At 45.0% G+C, this 22868-nt stretch overlaps 1 protein-coding gene across 1 annotated transcript in view; it reads right to left on the reverse strand.

Moving 5' to 3' along the window:
• Window positions 1–22868, reverse strand: part of SERPINE2 (serpin family E member 2) — a 61821-nt gene that overhangs the window by 12941 nt on the left and 26012 nt on the right. The window contains exons 2-4 of the mRNA XM_046017993.1: window positions 12846–13126; window positions 9830–10057; window positions 2991–3188 (exon numbers count right to left, since the gene is read on the reverse strand). Of these exons, the coding sequence (XP_045873949.1) occupies window positions 2991–3188; window positions 9830–10057; window positions 12846–13104 (685 nt within the window). The 5' untranslated portion in view covers window positions 13105–13126. The remainder of the gene's footprint in view (window positions 1–2990; window positions 3189–9829; window positions 10058–12845; window positions 13127–22868) is intronic.

The following is a 22868-nucleotide window of genomic DNA, read 5'->3' on the forward strand; positions in this document are numbered from 1 at the left end:
GCTGGGAAACGGGATTATAGGAGAACATTTATTTTTTGCCTCATTGCAATGTTTTATGTATAGATTTTTGCAATGAGCATGAGATTCACTTCTTCTAAAAAAAAAAGATTTCAAGAACTTTTTTTTTTTTAATTAGAAGAATTTTTATCCTTAATGTGCTTCTACTTTATGGGACATAGTCAGAAGGGCTTCCCCTCATCTTTCATTTTCCACCCTCTCTTCTTAACGTTACTAAGTGAATCTTCTCAGAGATCTTGATGGTGTCTTGGGGGGACGGTCCAGAGGATAGATACATGGACTACCAATGTTTCCACAAAGTGATGGAGGGGCCGTGGTGGGACCCAGAACACCTGCGACGGGGGAGGGGAGTAGGGGGTCGCTTGCAGAGGTCATGTGAGTACGCCGGGCAGCCACTGAGCTCAGGAGCAATGGCCCATCTCTGAGCACTGGCTGGTCGTGCCAGCCGGACTGGTAACAGGCAGCAAGGGGGTGGCCAGCTAGTGGTCTGTAGTCATGAAAACAAGTAGCTGCTGTGCTGTCTTCACAGATGTGACAAGTCTGCCCTGTGTCATCCCGAGAAGCAGCTGTACTGGCCCAAGAGGGAAAGCAGGGAACATAGGACCCCCGTGTGTTCTGTCACATGGCCCAGGAAGAGACTGGGTTCCACTTCCCGGTTACTCAGCAAAGCCCGGTGAAAGGCACAGGGAGGAGAGCAAGGAGGATGGCGGCTGTCCACCGTGTTTCCTGTGGGGAACGAGAACAGTGCAGAGAAGCGGGTTTCCTTCTGCTCTGAATTCAGTGCAGGTCAGTAAGGGTCTGAGAGGAAGAGATAGGACCACTGGGTCACTGAAAAGGAGTTTAATGACAGGAGTATTTACAAAGCACGGGCAGAGAACAGAGAAGCCATTTCAGATAGTATCTTGGGCTACAAACATTACCAAACGTAGGCTGGGAAGCAGGAGGGCAGCATGGTGACCCAGAGAGAAAGCGCTCTTGGCCACACCTGCTGACAGGGGTAGAGACCTTTCTTACAGGGGAGCAGCTGCCCTGGGGACTGCAGGGAGGGCCTGTGAGGGCCTGGAAGGGCCTGGAAGTCAATGCCCCAAACCCTCTCCTCCTGCAACCCTATTTCCTGCCAGTTTACCTCATAGCCAACGCAATGGGAGGCAGAAGAGCCCCAGTGTAGCCTCCTGGGGCCTCAGAACAGGGGAGAAGAGGGTGGGGAAGGGAGGGCATGACTCTTGGAAGGCGGAGAGAAGGTACCAGCTTACTGTGGTTCTATAAGGTTAGAATCCTTGACAGCGAGAATGCATTTGTGCATCACTGTCTGTAATATACACACACATTCTCAGACAAATCAGTTCTTAATGGAGAGGCTACCCGGATATGTAACTGCCTCTCTAGGAACATACTATATAAAGAAGAAAAGAAGTTCCATTCCTGTAAAAACAAACATATTAGTGTTTCATATGTTTTTCATGTCTACAGGATCCTTGTGTTTTAATCTTTCACGACTGATATTTATTTTTCAGCAACAGAAACATACAATCATCGAAGGCCTTTCACTTTTAGTCTTTTATTAGAACAGATAATGTGTATAAAGATTGACCTAAAATAAAATGGCTTTGCTTCGGATATGAGCTGGTGGCTTTGCTGGCGTTCCAGTGAGGTCTTCCCAGCAACACCAGCAGGGAGTAGGGAGGGCTGGGCTACCACAGGAAAGAGGGGATGACTTCTGGGCAGAAAGAGCCTTTTATTATTCTCGCTTGCTGAGCATGTTATCTTTCTGCAGGGCTTTTAAATACAAATTATCTTCTAAAAAAAAAAATTTGAGGGAATGACAAAAATTCATCTAGAACCTTCACCAAAGATAAGCAAGAAGGAAAGGCACTTTGTTCCTTGCTCCCCTCGAGGGAGCCATTCCTTCACTTAGACAATTAGCAGATGTTAAGACCCTGAGCAGCACAGGATGCTTTCAGAGACCGAATATGCAAAGGTCATACTCGGGACCCATGTGTTCAGGTTCTGATCGGAGACACAAAGGCTAACTTACAGAGGAAAAAGATCAATTTAAATTGGACGACAAATGCTTCCATGAAACCAGGATTAAAAAAAGAATCACCAGACTTCGTGTATCAATGCTGTGATAATGACCGCAGGGGCTGGTCATTGTTTCCTGGGTCGTGAAACTGACACAGGCTTGTTTGAAAAGATTTGCAGATTCAAACAAAGAAAAATAATCATTTGAAGCACTACCACTGTTCAGGTTTTATTGAACATCCTCCAAGACATGTCTCTACAGATGGAGGAATTTATAGAAAGTATTTTACGTAAATGAGATGAATCAGCATCTGCTGCTCTAGAACTTGTTTTCTGAAATCAACCGTATATTGTATCATCTTTCTACTTATGTAAATCTTAATCTATTTATCACATATGTTCCACTATACATACGTATCTGGGTTTTATTTATTTGCTAGGGTGAGAGGCTCTTCAGAGCTTACGTTCCTTGGTGTGGGATCACTACGTGGGATCCTAGGAAGTCCCCATCCCACGGCTTCTTCCACCTGCCACAATCGGGGTACCCACACCTCCCCCAGCCCCCACCAGAGCTACCACTGGGCTTTGTTGATCATTGTAATGTTTGTGAATCCGGTAAGTGGAAAAGAAATCAAATTTTTACTTTCATTTTTAATTTCATAATGTAAGTTAGCTAATGATGATTTGATGATGCTTTTGTAGGCTTAATGCCTGTTTATATTTCATATTTTATGAGCTGTCCTCTCTCTTTAAATTGTCAACCTAAAAGCCTATATGTTATATGTTAACACATAACCTCTGTAAACGATACAAAACTTTACCCTAAGCTTTAAAAAAAAGTCCTGCTCTCCTCTCCCCTGCGCTTTAAAAAAAAAAAAAAAAAATCAGTCAGTTCTGCCCCTGGACAAAGTGAAGGCGCTGGCGGGGCGCGCGGCCACGCGGACACTTACCGCATCGGAACACGGAGAGCTGGGCTAGCATGGGCACTTGATACGACTTCCCATCGGCTGCCACAAACGTACGTTTCTTCGTGTTCTCGGGTTGGAACCGTGATTTCCACAAACCCTTAAAATACACGGCATTGACCAGGACGAGTCTGGTGAGCGCACCATCGATGAGATCTGGGGAGAGCAGGTTGTCGATCATACCTGGAAGGTCATAGAACAAGCAAGGGAAGATCTCAGGACCGGCAGTCCACTGGAGGGCAAAAGGCAGTGTTGGAGCACAGACAGTGGAAAAAAAAAAAAAAATGAAAGAAATTTTTAAAAGACTGAAAAGGAACTGTTTACAACACCCTTTTGGTCCTTTCTCGGTTTTTTTTCTCACTAAAAATGAAAGCTGAAAAATTAAAGATAAAATCAGAGAATCCAAAAAAGACTTTAGACAGCCTCTATTTGAGGGTTACCAGAATTTTCATCAAAATTTTTTTTAAAGATTTTATTTATTTATTTGACAGAGAGAGAGAGATCACAAGTAGGCAGAGAGGCACGTAGAGACAGGAGGAAGTAGGCTCCCTGCTGAGCAGAGAGCCCCATGCGGGGCTCAATCCCAGGACCCTGAGATCGTGACCTGAGCTGAAGGCAGAGGCTTAACCCACTGAGCCACCCAGGTGCCCCCATCAAAATATTTTTATAACTGGGATGTCTGGGTGGCTCAGTCGATTAAGCATCTGCCTTCTGCTCAGGTCATGATCCCAGGGTCCAGGGATCCAGTCCTGCATTGAGCTCCCTGCTCAGCGGGGAGCCTGCTTCTCCCTCTGTCAGCCACTCCCCTTGCTTATGCTCACGCTCTCTTGGACAAATAAATAAAATCTTAAAAGAAATAAAACAAAAAAATTATTTTTATAACTCATTGCGTGCAAACCCCATGTTTTAGAAAATTTTACTCATCTAAATAAGCTATACTTAAGTAATGATGAATTTCCCTATCGTTGCTAATAATTGACAGGTGCGACTCCCAAGGAGGGTTTGCCATCAGCACAAGAGATGCAGTTGCTGTTTCAACCACCAGTGGATTTAATCCTGGGCAAAAATGAAGCTCTTTGGCCTGCGCAATTTTATCAAGGGTAAATGTTTAATTTCTCTGAAGGTTTTAGAAATGTCGGGCATTCACTTGGAATCCCCAGTACCACAAGGCCTCACAGCTACTTACCGAAGGGCTGGAACCAAAAATTGGTGTCTACATTTATGAGTTAGGGAATGAGCTAGGTGTAATATTATAGAGATAAAAAGAAATGGGGTCTGTCCTAGAAGCTCTCCCGAGTTGAAGGGACACTCGCTCCACAAAATGTCAAGAATGGTCCATCTTGTTTGTGTCAGGAGTGAAGGAGCAAACAACTGTGATAGTCTCAGAACGTTCTCTGAGGCCACGAAGACCTTTCTCAAATGCGACCTGTGCTTGAAGGTTTGGGTTTTCGTTAAGTTTCCTTTTGCTTGGTCTTCGAAGATTCAGCTGTGTATGTGTTAAATGAGGGATTACTAATATCCAAAGTGATAAAAAAAATTAGCTTACTAATTAGTTTAAACTAAAAATTAGTTTAACTATAGCTTTTGGTCCCAGCACTAAAAAAAAAAAAATGTAGTGCCATAATATAAATGCAAGTTATAATTCTTTAAATGGTTAGAGTAAAATCAATAGTTTCTGAAGAAGCAAGACTGCCGAATTCAAGTGTGAGGGCTTTGAGCTCCTTTAGATGATGTTCAAGAAGTCGATGTCCAATAAACAAACGTTCGCCTACGTCATGGTCAAGTCAAGACACACACCCAGAGGTTGCCCAGACCCCAGGATCCTCAGTAAGAGCTTCATCACTACTCCTTACTTACACAAGGGGGCACCAATGCCACCATCAGTCAGGATCTGAAGGAAAATCCCCAAGCTTAAACGGCCATCATTCTATGGAAGGGCAGCCTCTGTCCTGTGAGAGGAAGTCACAATTCTGTGCTTCAGCCATGGCAAACTCCTCAGAGTTGGCTCCCGACAGTGGAGGTTGTGTCTTACCTTTGCCGGAAACATCATCCAATCCAACCCTAGGTGCCTTTAAGACATAGGTCCACCCTGTATCTATAATAAATTTCCTCAGACCCTCCTCCCAAACTCCCGGGAGTTTCCATAAAGCTCAACACTCAGCACCACCATTATACATGTGGTTTTAGATGCATCTAATATATCTCTCTCTCCCACCTGGACCATAAACTGCACAAGAGCAAGGACCCTGTCATTCACTTTTCGAAAGTCAAGTCTATCTCTGTGTTGAGTGCACAGTCAGTGCTCAATAAGTGTCTAAGTGTCTAGAAAGACACTTATTGTCTCCACAGACTCCTTTTTGTTGTGGTAGATAAGGCCTCTGATTGACACTGTCAGGATCAAGATATAATAAGGGGGATGAAGAAATAACGAGAAATGATAAAAAGGTAAGAAATGCATGGTTTAAGAGCAATGAAGCACTTGGAGGATGTGCCATCAAGAACTACGTACAGAGCTATGCAGTAAACATGCACGCACCTACCCACCCACCCACCCATCTACCCACCCTCCTTCCCATCCACCCATCCAACCACCACCCCACCATCCATTCTTGGATACCTACCTACCATGTGCCAAGTATTCTTCTAGGCAAGAAAATGAACAAACAAAAAATGAGGCCCACCCTCAGAAAGCTATGGAGAAGAGAGAGGGGGAGGTTGGCATAAATGACTTAGGAAAGTGTATTCAATAGTAATAAACACCTTGAAGCAGAAGTACTCGAAGACGCGAGGGCAAATAAGAGAGGGATCCGATCTGGTCAGTGGGGTCAGGGATGGATGGGTTCCCTGAAGTACTACTTGCCCTAATAGCTATAAAAACAGCTCACGCCAAAATAAGTCAATCAGAGAAAGACAACTATCATATGATCACCCTGAAATGAGCAATTTGAGGGGCATAGTGGGGGGTTTGGGGGGTAGGGAAGGAAAAAATGAAACAAGATGGGATCAGGAGGGAGACAAACCGTAAGAGACTCTTAATCTCACAAAACAAACTGAGGGTTGCCGTGGGGAGGGGGGAGGGAGAGGGTGGTGGGTTATGGACACTGGGGAGGGCATGTGCTATGGTGAGTGCTGTGAAGTGTGTAAACCTGATGATTCACAGACCTGTACCCCTGGGGCTAACAGTACATTATATGTTAATTAAAATTTTAAAAACGTTAAAAAAAAATACCAGCTCATGTTTGTTGAACATTTGTTAAGTGCTATGCACTTTGCTAAATGCTTTATGCATATTATTTACATTTCCATAAAAACCTTAATGTTGTTGTAACTTTTAGTTGATGTCACTGTCGTATCTCCACTTTATAGGTGAGGACTTGGGGGCACAGGGAAGTTAGGGACCTTGCCCCAGGTAACATAGCTAGGAAGGGCAGAACTGAGATTCAAACTGAGCGCCTGTACTTTTAACTGTGATGATGCTGTTCCTGTGCCAGTGTGGAAATGAATAGGCATTAGCAAGGGGTGGGGGGAGGCAAGCTGGGTAGCCAGCTGTGACAGGAGAGAGCCCGGTGAGCTGGAGGGACAGGGAGGAAGCTCGCACGTCTGGAGCACAGAGTAGGGGAAGAAGCAGCAGAGGTGGAGACGCAGGCAGGGCAGCCCTGGCTGGGCCATCATCACGCCATCACACGGGACAGAACCTTTGTGTCTTGCTCTCCCCCTCCGCAGGGGCAGGAATGGGACTGGGCAGTCTTCCAAATGTGGACTGCTGGATCTCTGGGGTCCTTGCGGGCTCTGCCAGGTAGGTAAGTGCCTCTCAGTGGGGCCGATCGTTCCAAGGGGGCGACAGGGGACCTTGTGGGGGAGTTTTCATCTGCGTGGCAGGTGGCCAGAGAAGCTACCTGTCCTGCGATGCTCCAAACGGTCCCACGCAGTAAAGAAGCGTCGTGTTTGCTGGCGGCTTGCTTACACTAATGTCACACTGGCTTAGCATCCCCGGAGCCCAGAACCTCACTCTCTCTTCCATGTAAACACAAAGTTACCTGTTTGGGGGCATGTTCTTAACGTACAGGGAATTTTCTAGGTGTGGGACTACCAGGCATATCAAGTGGAGACTCTTATTTTGTTCTGAAATTTACCAAGGATTTTGCACCGTTTTAGAAAAAAGCGCTTCAGAGAAAGCGGAAGGCAGCTTGTGGTTTTCGTGTTACTGGCGTGACAAAGCTGTCTCCATCTGTTTTTGTAGCTGTCGGTTCACAATTATTCTAAGAATATGACGGCTTTATTATGTTCTCAGGTGCAGCTGGTGCCCAAGGGTTTACCTACTGAACTACATACATAAATTAGTTTTGTTTTTCCTTGTATTACAATTCAGCATATACTAATTTTTAAAAATTTTGTGTACTTCTAGGGCGGCTGGCGGGGTGCTCAGTTAAGTGTCTGCCTTCAGCTCAGGTCATGATCCCAAGGTCCTGGGATAGAGTCCCACATCAGGCTCCCTGCTCAACGGGGAGCCTGCTTGTCTCTCAGCCCCTCCCCCCCACTCGTGTGTCCATGCACTCTTTCTAATAAATAAATAAAATCTTTAAGAATTGAAAAAAATTTTTAAAAAGAATAAAAATTTTGTGTATGTGTGCACAGGTTATGTGAGCTATGGATTTCATTTCAGGGTGGCAGAGAGAATAGTAAAATCTTTGTTTATAAAATCTTATAATCTTATAAAATATAATTATATTATAATCTTATAAAATATAAAGTCTTTGTTTATAAAGACGGGAGTTGGGCCTTAGGGTTGAAAAGCATGCCCAAGTCTTACCACACTGCCCCCTCCCCAGAGGTGGTAAGCAACTGAGTCAGTGTGTGTCCAGGCAGTTTGAGTGCTGTCACGTGGCACACAAGCATGACTGACTATTCCCAGCACATTGGTAAAGAAGGTTGGCAGGGGGCACAGACATGCCACAGTGACCCAGCCATCTAGCTCTGAGCGCCAGCGACCCCTGTTCTTAGGCCTCTAGGCCCAGAAATAACCACTAAACCCTTCACACTTGCAGGTCTCCTGACCGTTCTGTGGTTTTAGGAAAGGAGCCCAGATCGCGCTGTCCAGGACCCTGTAGAGGAGGAATGCTGTTCTGGAGGAGGAATGCTATTCTGGCTCCCCTGGTCCACCTCTGCTCTAATCTTCATATGCTCTTGGACATTTGCGTATACAAGTCCGCTGGGGGGTGGGGGGTGGAGGCAGACTGGGCGAGCATCTGTTTGCATGCAGAAAGCTAGGCCCCCTCCTTCAGAGATTCGATACAGGAGGCTGGGGTCCAGGGACCTGCATTCGGAACAAATGCCCTGGATAATCCTGATGCAGGCGCCCCCGGAACCACGCTTGGAAACACATGACCTGAAAAGCCAGTTTCCTCATGTTCTGTCCTTGGGTCCCAATGGAGTCTTCGGGTCTCTTCTTGTGCCCTAAACTCAACCGCCTACAAAAAAGTTTCCCCGGTCTGTATCTGCAGTCTTCCTGTCCTCCGTTGTTCTGGACCCATCTCTAGTCCAGAACGTTTCCACCTAGACCTCCAGTTTACAAATTAACAGGTTTAAAACACCCACGTTAGATCTCCTTGGTCTAATGAGAGGAGAAATGCGTGTAAACACGTAATCATGAAGTGGCGTGGAAAGCGCTGTGATAGAGGGGCAGAGACGACACATAATCACAGGCCCATCGTAAGCCAAGAGGAGGCACCTACTTCCCGGAGGGGACGCCAGCAAGAAGGAAGGAAAGCAAGGAGGGACACCAATCCCGAATCTCGCAGGTGGACAGAGGCACACGTAAGAAAGACTGAGCAACTGAACCTTCAGAGTGGGCCTGGGCCTCCAGGGAGGAGATGTAGCGAGGACAGGGGAGAGTTAGTGCAGTTGAATTCTACTCTGTTGCCAGGGCCCCAGGGAGAATCGTCCTGAACAGCACAGGGAGTGGTGGTGGCAAGAAAGGGAAGGAAGGGCTCCTGGGTGGCTCAGTTAGTTAAGCGACAGCCTTTGGCTCAGGTCATGATCCTGGAGTCCTGGGACTGAGTCCTGCATCAGGCTCCCTGCTCAGCGGGGAGTGTGCTTCTCCCTCTAAGCTCTCTTCTCTCATGTTCATGCTCTCTCTCTCTCAAATAAATAAATAAAATCTTTTTCCCTGATATGAGGACATGGAGAAGCAACATGGGGGGGTAGGGGGATAGGAGAAGAATAAATGAAACAAGATGGGATTGGGAGGGAGACAAACCATAAATGACTCTTAATCTCACAAAACAAACTGGGGGTTGCTGGGGGGAGGTGGGATTGGGAGAGGGGGAGGGGGCTATGGACATTGGGGAGGGGAGGCGAACCATAAGAGACTATGGACTCTGAAAAACAACCTGAGGGTTTTGAAGGGTCAGGGGTGGGAGGTTGGGGGAACAGGTGGTGGGTGATGGGGAGGGCACGTTTTGCATGGAGCACTGGGTGTTGTGCAAAAAGAATGAATACTGTTACGCTGAAAAAAAAATAAATAAATAGAAAACATAAAAAAAAAAAAAAAAAAAAAAAAAAAAAAAAAAAAATAAATACTACTCAACCAACAAAAAAAAAAAAAAAAAAAAAAAAAAAAAAAAAAATAAAAAATTAAAATATAAATAAAAATCAATTTTAAAAAAGGGGAAGGAAGATGGACGGAGTCATGAAACGGCTTGAGTCCAGGCCTTTCACAAGGGAATGGCCATGGGACCCATCAGAACCTCAGAGTCCCCCTCATGTTTTCATTCACAAAATATACGATTGTACAAAACCGCTCCCAGGGAACCAAGACCACTCACCCCTGGTTTCGTTCTTAACCCACACGTTGATGGAATCACAGGCGGAGGCTGGATCCTCAAAGCTCACGTTCTGGACTTCACACTGAAACACGTCTTTGTTCCGGGTGACAAAAGGCACCTCCATCTTGAACCCGTTCTTCACGAACACTGCATTGGCCACGGTCACAATGTCCTTATTCTTCTTGGAGCTGATGGCCTTGTTGATCTTCTTTAACACTTTACCGACTCCTGGGGAGAAATGGAAAGATGCAGCAATATTTCAGTGAGAATTCAGAAAAGCTTTTTTTTTTTAAATATCTTTTTTAGGATGGCAAATAAGAACAATATAGACGAGATAAGCCTGAGTAACAAGAGACCAAGTGTTGTGCTTCCTCAGTGGCCTTGTGTTAAGAAGGGGGAGGGAGGTAAATAGTAAAATTATTAGTAGTTCTTAAAAATCTGTGGTGCTTTTAGCACCAAAACAGCATATTCAAGGCACCTCAACATCTTCCCCACATAGACCTCATCCTCCTGGGAGACTTTCTTGGTGCCAGGTTACTAAGAAAACTGGCAAGTGCTTTCTTCCATAGCCATGGGGGAATAAATCCAAGGAATCTTCCTAATTCATTCTTTTTCTTCCTTAACAATCTTTGGTGCTCCTTCCTGCCACAGATTTAACACTGCGGTTTCTTTTTTTTTTTTCTATTTTGGAAAAAAAATGAATAAAATGAGCATTAGAAAGACCATAAAAAAATTACCAGGTGCCGCCATCCAAGAACAGTGTGATTTTTATCTGATCTCAAGCTCAAAAAGCATGGGGATTAATTTTATGGCAACGTAGCTTTATTTTACACGAGCCACTCATACATGCTCCATTTGGTTTTAGAACATGAAGAGGAAAATAAATTGTAAGGATGAAATGTGTTTCTGTAGTGAGCTTGAATTACAGATTCTTGGCTTCCTCGCTTGGGGTCCTTTCAAAATGACACTGTCCTAAAACAGCCTGCAGGGGTCACGGTGATGGTCTCTTGGAGAGTTGACCCGGCACACGCCGTGTCTCTTCTCCAGACCCATTCAAAAGGGCACGGTGGGCTGGCCATGGGGCCCAGGGAGGTGACCCTTTGGTCCTTTGTTTGGCTTCTCATGACCCCACTTTCATGCTGTCCTGTGGGGCAGGCCCACTTTATCAGTAAGGGAACAGCAGAGGCCAAGACGCAGCACCTGTCCCTTTTGGCCACGCCGTCTCCTCCTCCACATGCCTTGGTCTCCTGCCAGGAAAAGAGTGGTATAGTTCTTCCTCCCCTGCCCCAGACAGTTCTGCCTCTGCCCTCAGTAAGAGCATCGCTATCCTGAGTTCTCAGAGGGCCTGAGAAGCCACTTGGGCTCCCCTGAGTCCGTCCTGTGACTGCAGCCCCATTCCACAGCACAACGACCAATAACTCGGGAGAAAGCAAGGGCGGGGGAAGGAAGCCACCCAAAGGCAACACTGTCAAAATTTTAGAAATATCACTTTGCATGAGTGTGGCTCAGTGTGAAACTAGAGTCCAGTTGCCGAGCTGGAACTGTACTGGCTGACAGGGTCTGGATGGCACTGGGAAGGGCTGTAAATCCTAGCAGTGATTCACTGTCAAGCTACAAATCACCAACAGTTTTCCGAGCGTCCAAGCAAGGGGCAGAACGGTGTGTTCAAGTACGGAGTCCTTCCACGCTTCTGACAGGTGATCCAACTGCAGACTCACGTGAAACTGAAGGCTGTGTAAACACAGTGCGGTGTTTAGGCATTTGGCTGGCAGCTTGGGAGGTGACACTTAACACAGCTACCGAAGGGCACGGAGCGAGGCACGGAGTTCTCGAACCCCTGCCCGCCCCTCTCATCTTCCTCTTTCAGCCGAAGGCATCAATGCAGTCAAGATTCCTAGAACTGTATGAGGCTAGCAGGAGTGGAGGAACATGGAAAGAGCAAGTCCCTCATTTTCCAATAAAGCAGCAAAGACTCAGAGGTGCAGAGGAACTTGCCAGGCCCACAGTGCTCAGGGTTCTGCTCCCTCACACGCGGCCCTCGCATAAGAGGCAGGTGCAAGGTGGGTGCTGGGGGATGAAACCTGAGCTGGAGCCACGAGCCACCAGTGCTAGGAGACGGAGACTCGGAAGTGTATGCAGATCATTCAAAACAACAATTCAAACCTTTTCCAGTGGGCCTGACTTCAAAAAAAACAATTTTTTTTTAGCTTTTTATTTTGAAATAATGATAGATTCACAGGAAGTTGCAAAACAACATACAGGGTGGCCCCCTGTGCCTTTTGCTCGGTTTCCCCAGTGGTAACACCATGAGGACTACAGCACACGACCTGGAGACTACCACTGGTACAGCTCACAGTGCTCAGGCACAATGCATGCCTTTTACAGGGATTCGTGTGTGTGTGTGTGTGTGTGTGTGTGTGTGTGTGTGTGTGTGCATATGCGTGTCTCTCTGCACTTTTCTCACCTACACAGATTCATGTGGTGACCAGCATAGTTAAGATACAGGACGGAGGGGCACCTGGTAGCTCAGTCAGTTAAGCATCTGCCTTCAGCTCAGGTCATGATCCTGGAGTCCCAGGATCGAGTCCCACATCTGACTCCCTGATCAGGAGAAGTCTGCTTCTCCCTCTCTCTCAAGTAAATAAATAAAGTTTAAAAAAAAAAACTAAAAAAAAAAAAAAGACACAGGATGGAGGCTCCCCCATGCTGCCGTCCATGGCCACACCCACCCACCCAACTCCCAGCTCCCAACTTTAAGAAGTATGTTCACAACCATGATGCACCACGGAGGTGGGGCAGATGGGAAGCTTTCTTTTTAGAGATGAGTGAAAAGGGGTGTAGCAAGATCAAGTGACTGACCTAAAGCCCCAAGGCTATAGGACAGAGCCCAGAATCCAGGCCTCCTAACTTCCAGGACAACCACACTGGTCCTGGGTGCCAGAATGGCACCAGAGAAAACCCTCCAGAGGTAGAACTCGCTCCAGGCCCCGGGGGCCAGAGCCCACAGGGCACGCACCATTCACGCTGTATCTCATCACCGTGGTGAGCTGCTTCTTGGTCCTGCCGTCGGCTCCCAGCTGAAGCATCCCCAGGATGGACGCGATCCCGTGGGGGGACACAACCACGTTGTCATGAGGCCGGGATTTGACGATCTGATTGAAAACCTGGATTCCTGTGTTGGAGCCCAGTTCCTCCAGAGACAGGGGGTTGAACTGGGAGCACACAGACGGCAACGTCACTGTGGCCACAAGGAAGAAAGGAAAATGCCAATTCATGGTTCCTTTCAGCAAGGACGACCTGAAAAAGCAGATGAAAAAAAACGTGAATTCTTAATGAACACCTTTGGGGGGACTACTTTATATTCAATCTAGATATGATTTACTGTACTCAATATAACTGAGTGTCTTGTTAATTTATTTAAAATAGAATAGCATAGATTAAATCAGTTTTGCCATATTTTGTTAGGGGGCTGGGGGAGGGAGAGGAAGGGACCCTCCACCAGGTAGGCTCCCAACTACATGCCAGACCCCATTCGAACCTACAACTACCCTTCATTTTTAATTGAAGCAGTATTTATGGAGAACTAGGGTGTGCCAGGCCCTTTTCGAAGTGCTGGGCATACAACTATAAATAGATGGGCAGGACCCCTGCCTTCCTGGAGTTTACACTGGAGAAGGGAGACAGAAAATCAGCCAGTAAGCAATAAAGTAACTTCAGGGAGGGATCAGGGCCACATTGATAAAACACTGTGCCGGCAGATGAAGGACAAGGCAGAGACATGAGGGAGCGCAGGTCAGGGAAGACTTCTCTGCCAATGGAATATGTGTGATGAGTCCTGAATGACAAATAAGCATCCCCCCCCTCCCCAACCTCCCCCAGCATGTGGCCACCAAGGAGGGAGTTGGGTGAGGACATGAAGAGGAAGAAGGGCCCAGATCCCTAAGGCCCAGATACCCCAGTGTATATGGCCCTTGGATTTCCTTCTAAGGGTCACAAGAAACCACAGGAGGGTTTTGGGGAAGTGAATCCCTCGGGTTGCTATGACTATCTTATAACCCATTGTCCTCAAATTTTTTCTTTTTTCTTTTTTTACTATAAGCACATTACTTTCTTAATTGAGGGATTGTTAATTAAAATAAACTTAAATGGTATCCTTAAATCTACACTAGGGCAGAACAATTGGTCAATTTGTCAATTGTGAGAATGGTACTTCTCAATTACAGTGATTTGTCTGAAATATGCTTTCTTCCTTGATTACTACTTACTGAGCTTCCTTTGGCTGTGACAAGTAAGAGGTAGGAAATTTACATGTATTTACAGAAAAGAAAATACTTTCATTAAATAAGAGCTTAAAGGAGGCAGTCAGCAAAACAAAAGCAGAATTCCTGATGGGGCTAATTTTGTTCCTCCCTTGGAGACCTGAACTTTGCGAAGCACAAGTTCCCAGAGGAGCGCGCGTGTACACGTGGGAGACCGGGAGTGTCTGCAAAGAATACAAAAGAGGGGAGCCTCTTAGGAAACGGGGGACCCAGAGTCCAGGGAAAGTAGGTGTCTGTGCTTCCAAAGAAAAGTACCAGGAGCATTAGGTAAAATTGGCTTTCCTTGTCTTCCTTTCTATGCATCTGTCCTGCTTCCCACTCCAGGTCATAGTAGGTGTTCAATAAATACATGTGGGATTAAACCTGATGGCTTATATACTTTCGGTTTTTGTTAATTATTTTTTAACTGCATCAAAATAATGTTTACTGAGCGTGACAGAGAAAGTGACTGTGTTTAGTCCTCTGCTGCACAGTGAGCTTCAAACATTTTCAGGGCAAACATTTTCAGTTCAGGTCCCCCACTGCACCCACCCCCCAACCCAGGGCCACAAGGCGTATCACTAAGACCATCATTCAAGGTGATGTTGCAATTGTCTCATATGTTGTGAAACCACCACATTTTAAAAAAAATTTAGAACATATAGAGCTTCTCCAAGACTTATTTGTCAAATAATTAATTGTGTTAAGACAGTCTGTCTAAATTCAAAACATGCAAGTGACCCACATACGCTCCTACTTGGGGCTTTCCTCTATGCCCAGTGTGGCCTATTTTGACTTTGGCACCTAGGACTGTCTCTAATACCATGACAATCCCCTGAGTTTCTTTCAGTCTCCTGGACATTGGAGATCTTCCAAATGCTGACTCTGAAGGCTTTACTCATTTCATCTAAAAATCAGCCTTCCTTCCCTCTGGAAATAAATCTCCTCTTTAAAACTTACTATGCCACAAAGCCATTAAAAGTCTAAAACAATGCTCACAATCTTTGATACAAATGGTCAAGTCCGGTCACTAGCGCCAACTTCATCAATCTGAATTGTTGCTTCTCGCATTAGAGTCCATTCTGACAGTATCCCATACGTAGGCCTGCTCTCTACTCCCCAAGCCTCCCAAAGCAATCGTCCCGGATTAGCAACTGTTTGAATAAAATATTTGAATGTGCACACTCAGAAAGGACATCAAACTTGTTTTGCCTCTGATTGCTTAAAGCTGATTCACCCACATGCTAAAGGATTGTGTAGACCATTAAGAAAGAGGTAGAGGGGATCAGCAAGAGAAACATTTAACAGTGCCAACCTCTCAGAGTCAGCAAAGATCGTCTCGCAAATAAAGAGCCATCTTATTTAGCAGAATTTTGCTTGGTTAGGACTTTTTTGGCTAAAAGAACAGTTTCATTATGAAGCGGGGGAAGGCTGCCTTGGGTGTTTTTCTTGGTTTCTTAGATTTGGGAAGTTTTTTGAGAGAGGTCTATGCGCAGTTTCCTAACAGTGCACCGGGACAGTGTCAGAGCTGTGCAGAACTTGGAATCGGAGCTATTTTTGATTGATGTTCTGGGCATAACTTCTTCTTGGCCTCAGTTTCCTAGGCTAAACGCTCCCTCGTTTAGGCCCACCTGGCTTATGTACATGTCTGAGACTAAGCTTTCGCTCCTCTCCAAAGTTCAGTAGCCAGGAGAGCGGGTGCTGATCCATAAATTACTTTGGCTTATGAAATTCTTAACTGATACATATTCATATCCAAATAGACACTCATTTACATGAAGTATCCGCTGGAGTTAATCAGGCTCTAAAATGCTTACTCTCTACGACGAGGAGATTCTCATTATGGGAAGAACATAGTAACCTCCTGTTTATTTTTAGGAGAAATTACACTTGAAACTTTCAAATAAGAGAGAAGGAATAAAGCTGTTGCCCAAATGTAGAACATTAGTACGGAAGATCATAAATCTGTTTAAACGTTTCCATTTCTTGAATAATCTTTTCATAACAGTAAAACACACACACACCCCCCAAGAGTCTGGTTGAGGCCGTCACTGGAGGGAGATCATAAACCTATAAATAAAGCTGTTGCCACAGGCATAGCCTTTCAAATGTGGGATTCTCTTTTGCCATGTACCTCCAGTGTCTCCTACTCCAAGCCTTTCCTTTCCAGTGTGGTGGATGTCTGGGCAGGAACTAGGCATGGCTCTGAGCTTCAAGTGAGATTCAGTGTAGTAAATGCCAGAGTCGGTGGTTTTACAAATGCCAGATTCAGAGCATATCCTTAACGTTGAGCACCATCTCCCTCTCCAAGGGCAGACATTGGAGAACCACGCCCTCCACAGACGCCATCCCTTCAACTGTCACGACCACACAGGCAATGCTCAGATTTGCGGCTCAAATCCTCAAACCCTCTGCTGAATTTCAGGGTATATGTTCATCTATTTGCTGCCTGCGCTCACCCAACTGTTCAGGACATTATGCTGGCCTGAAAAATCCTTCATGGGCAGATTATGGAGATCCACTGGTCTGTGAAACCTGCCAACTGTCTTCTTAAAGGGTCTAGGCCTGCGTCTTGCCCGTGTACTCTTGTCTTTGGTTCTCTCCCTATCTCGACACCTGGTGACAGCCTGTGGTCCCCCAACTCCCTCCACAGCCTGTGGGAGGCTTCCCCAGATTGTCCCAGATGGCTCTATTTACCCCCTTCTCTGGATTCCCACAGTGTTTCCTAACTGTACCTTCCATCTTGTTTTTCAAGTGTGCTTCTCCCTCCCAACTAGACTGGAAGCTCACAGAAAGTAGGGCCACGGGACTCTAAAACCCTAGTGGCTACGGGGTCTTCTTTAGGGCCTTATCACTGGTAGTCACTAAATCAGAGGTTGACTCATGGGACTCACCCAGCGGTTCAATGCTCGTGTGTTTGGTTTGGAATAAAAGGCACTCTAAGTAAATATTTTAAGCAGCTACAATTTGGAAGATGTCACATGCAATCTAGATTTGGAGTTATTCTCAGGAAAAATGAAAATGAATGGGACCTTGGTAACCCTGGGCCTTCTGAGGGCAGACATCTTGCACAGCAACCAAACCACTGCTAGGGGCTGGGTGTGAGCTCCCTCCACTCCCAGGCGCCTTGTCCACCGTTGCCACCACTCACGTCACCTCTCCAGGCTGTGCAAGCTTGTGACCAGACTCCGGCATTGAATCAGTGCTAACTGATTCAACAAAGGCAGATTAATCCAGCGGGTCACAAAAGATGTCGCTTATGTTCAACCTAATTGTCTTTTTTTACAAAATAAAACCTAATTTACATATAAGACATGAGCAAAAGATAAAGTGATATTGGTCAGCTCAAATGATAAATAGGCTGTCAGCTCTATTTAGTATAATAAATAAGATGTATATGAACACTTTTGGGGGGAAACGCTGGAGGACTCCTCTGACGATTCACATCTGTTTTAGGAGGACCTAGGGCTGTCTACTAAATTGGCAAGTATTCCATCCCTTCTCATTCTCTAAAATGTTTCAAGTGGTATATTTTATAAAATCTATGTATCAAAATCTTTATGTCATGAAAGATTTTACATATATGGAAAAAAGATAAATCCCCAGTACCCACCATCCTTTATAAAATAATGATCAACTTGGGGCACCTGGGTGGCTCAGTGGGTTAAAGCCTCTGCCTTTGGCCCAGGTCATGATCCCAGGGTCAAGGGATAGAGCCCCGCATCGAGCTCTCTGCTCAGCAGGGAGCCTGCTTCCCTTCCTCTCTCTGCCTGATTGTAATCTCTGTCTGTCAAATAAATAAAATCTTAAAAAAAATGATCAACTCATGGCTTATTTTATTTCTTCTAAAATTAACAATTGTCTTGAAGCAAATTCTAGACATCATATTATTCAAAATAGCTTCAACACCTAACGAATGAATACACACACACACACACACACACACACACAGTATCATTATCCCCCTCAAAAATTAGTAACTCTTTACTATGTTAATATCTAGCCAGTGTTCAAAATTTTTTTAATAGTTTATTTGAATCAGGATCGAAGAAAAGTCCACACATTGCAACTGGTTGATAGGTCTCTTGCCCTTTAAAAAGTCTTACCTCAGTTACTTTATCTTCAGCTTTTTCCTCTGAACTTTATTTAGTCATTGTTTTTCATTTGAGAGACAGAGACAGAGAAAGAGAGAGAGAGAGAGAGCTCGAGCACTGGCAGAAGGGAGGAAGAGTAAGAGGAAGAAGCAGACTCCTTGCTGAGCAGAGGGTGGGATGCAGGGCTCCATCCCAGGATCCCAGGATTGTGACCTCAGCCAAAAGCAGAAGCTTAACCGACTGAGCCACTCAGGTGCCATCCTCTGAACTCCATCGTTGAAGAAACCAGGTTATTTATCTTGTAGAGTTTCCCCCAGTCTAGATTTTGCTAACTGCATTCATGTGACGCTGGTTAACAAGTTGCTCTGACTTCCGTACTTCCTGTAAATTCACAGTTAGACCCAGAGCAGAGATACGCAAACTCCTGGCCAGAACTGGCCACACTTTTTGTTTTGGCCATGACTGCACTGAGCTCTACAGCAAGTTGAAAAGAGTTGCCCACTTGCAACAGAGACCATACAGCCACCAGAGCCAGAAACATCCACTGCCTGGCCCTTTACAGAAGGCTTGCCTCCTTTGCTTTAGAGGCTGATCAGATTCAAGTATCTTTTTTTGCAAAAATGTTTCACAGAGGTGTTGTAGCGGGTGCTGGAAGCAGGAGAAAGTGGCCATATGTCTCTTTTTTGTGTTGTTAGAAGCTGCTCATGATCACTGCCTAAGTGCACTTATTAGGGTTGCCAAATGATGCTACTGTGGTTCTAACTTTATTAGTTGGAACACTTCTATAAAAAGACGTTTTCCCAGGCACCTGGGTGGCTCAGTGGGTTAAAGCCTCTGCCTTCGGCTCAGGTCATGATCCCAGGGTCCTGGGATGGAGCCCCGCATCAGGCTCCCTGCTCACCGGGGAGCCTGCTTCCCCCTCTCTCTGTCTCTGCCTGCCTTTCTGCCTGCTTGTGATCTCTCTCTCTGTCAAATAAACAAATAAAATCTTAAAAAGAAGAAGAAGAAGAAGAAGAAATGGTCCAAAGGCAGAACAATATGGGGCCTTGGTTCTAAGAATCAGGAGCCTACAAACACAGAGACCAGAGGGATATCTGCACTTTCCCAGTCCCCAAGAGTAGGGGTTAGCCTTCATTGAAGAGAGGGGCTGGTTGTCACTCCTTCCCACCTAGATAAACTGGGGGACTCTCCTTGTCATGCTGGATGACAAGGTACTCTCATTGTTTGGTTTCCACAAGCCATCAGGATCCAGGAGACAAACTGTCTTCACATGAGGATGGTCCATTTTTATTATCCCAGCCCAGCTTTGAATGTCCAGCTCTGTTCCCCATCTTTTCCTCATCTGTGGCCAGTAAGCAGTCTCTTATTCATAATTTGAACTTTAACATTTGGCTGTGGTCCAGAGAGTGCTGTCAGTGGATTTGGATTTTCCACATTGCCTGGGATTCCCACAGTTAATTTGGAGTTTATTTGGTGAGGATACTCAGATTGTCTCTAAATTCTGTTTCCCACTGAGGGGAACCAGAGCTCCTTCGGGAAGTGGCTGATTCTACCTAGGGCAGGAAGGATGCGGAATGAGCCTGGAACATCTTGTCAAAGGAGAAAACAAGGAAGCTCTTGAGACTATGAGGTTATGTGTGAGCTCCATCTGAAGAGGCTCATGGTGAGCATCAGAAAAAATAATAAAATTTCAGTGGATCAAGACCCTTTATGATATGTTGAAAAACATAGGTTCATAATTATACTAAGCAAAGAAACCAAAAAACCCCTCTGATCAACTCTGAGATACAGGGTAACCAAGTCATCATTTTAAGAAGCGTCTAAGAAATGAATCACACATTCATCCTGCCCTTGCTATACAAGCTGAACCTCAGGATAAGGGAATGGGTTGGTTATGGAAAACGTCTTTTTTTTGTTGTTGTTTATTTGACAGAGAGAAATCACAACTAGGCAGAGAGGCAGGCAGAGAGAGAGCAGGAAGCAGGCTCCCCGCGGAGCAGAGAGCCCGATGTGGGGCTCGATCCCAGGACCCTGAGATCATGACCTGAGCCGAAGGCAGAGGCTTTAACCCACAGAGCTACCCAGGTGCTCCGGGACCATTTCTTCTATGGGGCTACAGGAGGCAGAGGAAAACTGCACATCGGGTTATACGGAAATCATGACATCTCCTGCCAGTTCTTCCCAGAGAAACAAATGTGAAAGAGAAGTGCCGGGTTGCCAAAGACAGCTGTCCAAGTGGCCTTAAGTCTGTGCCGCCCAGCCATCAGGCCCAAATACTGCCTGTCCTTCAGTACTTTGCCAACAGGCACAGGTCTAAGTCTGAAGGGTGTTTGGCAAGAGGCCTTCTAGGGACTTGAGGAGGTGATCCACGGTGATTAAGGCTGGATCTGCAAAGTAATAGAGGCTGTGATGTGTGAATAATTGACATTAAGCCTCAAATACGGTCCTATGAATGCAAGAGGACGACTCTAGTCTCTCACACTTCTGCTAACATTACTGAAAAGGATCCCACATCAAATTCTGTTCTCATTTTCCTGATATCAACCACATTCTCTTACGACAGATGACCAAGCGTCACTGAAGTGCATCTTGACGCCCTTGGAAGTGTGTGGAGTGTTAGCAGAATGAAACAGCATCTTTACAACTTAGGAAACAGGAAATGCCCACTGATTACCGCGACAGCAGCCTGGTGGTTCTAAAATGTTCTTTCAGGTTACTGAGAGATGCTCACAGACCTCTGAGGAATTTTTTCTTAAATTTTTATCACACTTCAAAGTGCTTGATTGATTTGTGACACTAATGAATTTAGCCAAAAGGAACCTAAAAATAGTCAGGAACGAAATTTCCAGCCAGTGAAATATACGGCAACAATGTTTAAATGGTTCTTTCCAAGAAACACATTTTGTTAAGTACTCTCTGACATCTCAAAGTGCCTTTCATCTACAGATCATTTATCTGAAGTCTCTTTTGGGGGAAAGGGAAAGGCTAGGAGGAAGAATGCAACTGGGGCTATGTTAGTTGTCTATCTTTTAGAACACAAGATTGTGGGACATTTATTCTATTTTCCTCTAAGTGTCGGGAGAAATTCATCTAAGGTTCAAATTCCAGTTTTACCATCCATTAACCAAGACATCCAGGGCAAGTCACAGTCTTTCCCAACCTCAGCTTTCTCCTCCATACTACATTAGAAATCAAATTCCAGTACTGGCCACGGGAATTCTGTAAGCACGAACAGAAACACGAGACTGTAACTAACATAATGGTACCCAGCTCAGAGTGGTACCCAACGAATGTTCGTTCCCTTCCCCTTGTCTTCCTTAATGCTCAAGACCTGAAATAAACTGATTTTTATTTCAATAGCAATTTAAAAAGTGTCAACGATCAAGCTAAGAAAATGCGTCAAACACAAAACTTCCACTCTGATATAGCCCTGTCTGTATCTTTATAACATATTTTAAGACAGAGTAAGTAATGCTAGCGTATTTCCTTGTCTCTATAAGAGAATGGAGGCGTTCCATTATGATGGGAGGAGAGGCGGGTATGTTCCAAAAACGTTTATTTGTTCTGAGATATGTCTTTCTGTTTGTAGTCTCAGGTCACTAAGTCTAATTTATTTGTGGTATCAAGTTCTATACACTTTCTTATTAGCACATTAAGATGTAACAGTTCAAATGGGTGATTTCCTGACTGACAGCCAAGAGACGATCTAAGATGTTATGGTGATGTTGACCAATGGTTCTCAATCTTTAAAACAAGGTAGCACCTTCTTTAGACATAAACAAGTACTACAGATATTTCCCAACTCATTATGTTTTTAAAAAGTACTTGTGAAACTACAGGATAAAAACTACTATGAATTCATAAACAGTTCAATAAAATACAGAATCTTTTTATCTATAACAACATCTAGAAACATTTCCAGAAATTATTTTGAGGTATTATTTATTCAATTTCTACTCAAAGCTGGACTACCACCATGACTTTTCTGACCCCTGAGAATAGCTCCAGTGTTGTCTATGGTCCTCAATTCATAGGTCAGAAATCAACGCTCTCCAGGTTGTTGCTAGTAAAAAAAATGATCAGTAGGTGTTGGGAGTGTAAATCGATAAAGCAAAAAGCAAAACAGCTTTTTGAAAGGCAATTTGGGGTATGCATAACCTTAAAAATGTATATACCTATCAGAAAAGCAATACCCTTTCTTTTAATCAATCTGAAGGTAATAATCAAATACGTTTGGTCCTAAAATGTCTACTGTAGAGTTCATTCTTTCTTTCTTCTTCTTTTTTTTTTTTTAAAGACTTTATTTATTTATTTGAGAGAAATCACAAGTAGGCGGAGAGGCAGGCAGAGGGTGTTGGGGGGGAAGCAGGCTTCCTGCTGAGCAGATGCAGGGCTCAATTCAGGACCCTGAGATCCTGACCTGAGCCAAAGGCAGAGGCTTAACCCACTGAGCCGCTCAGGCCCCCTGTGGAGTTATTTCTAAGAGCAGACTCACTGCAATATTCTTTGCAATAAATAACTGGAGTAACAATGATCATTGCAACCTCAGTTTTCAATGAAGGGGACCCTGTGGGTGACCTTTCACCAGCTTTGTGTGCTTTGTTGCCAATATTTGCACCTGTTGCAGCAGCAGATTGCTTCTGGGAG

The sequence above is a fragment of the Meles meles genome, chromosome 9 (assembly GCF_922984935.1).
Source record: "Meles meles chromosome 9, mMelMel3.1 paternal haplotype, whole genome shotgun sequence".
Lineage (NCBI taxonomy): Eukaryota > Metazoa > Chordata > Mammalia > Carnivora > Mustelidae > Meles > Meles meles.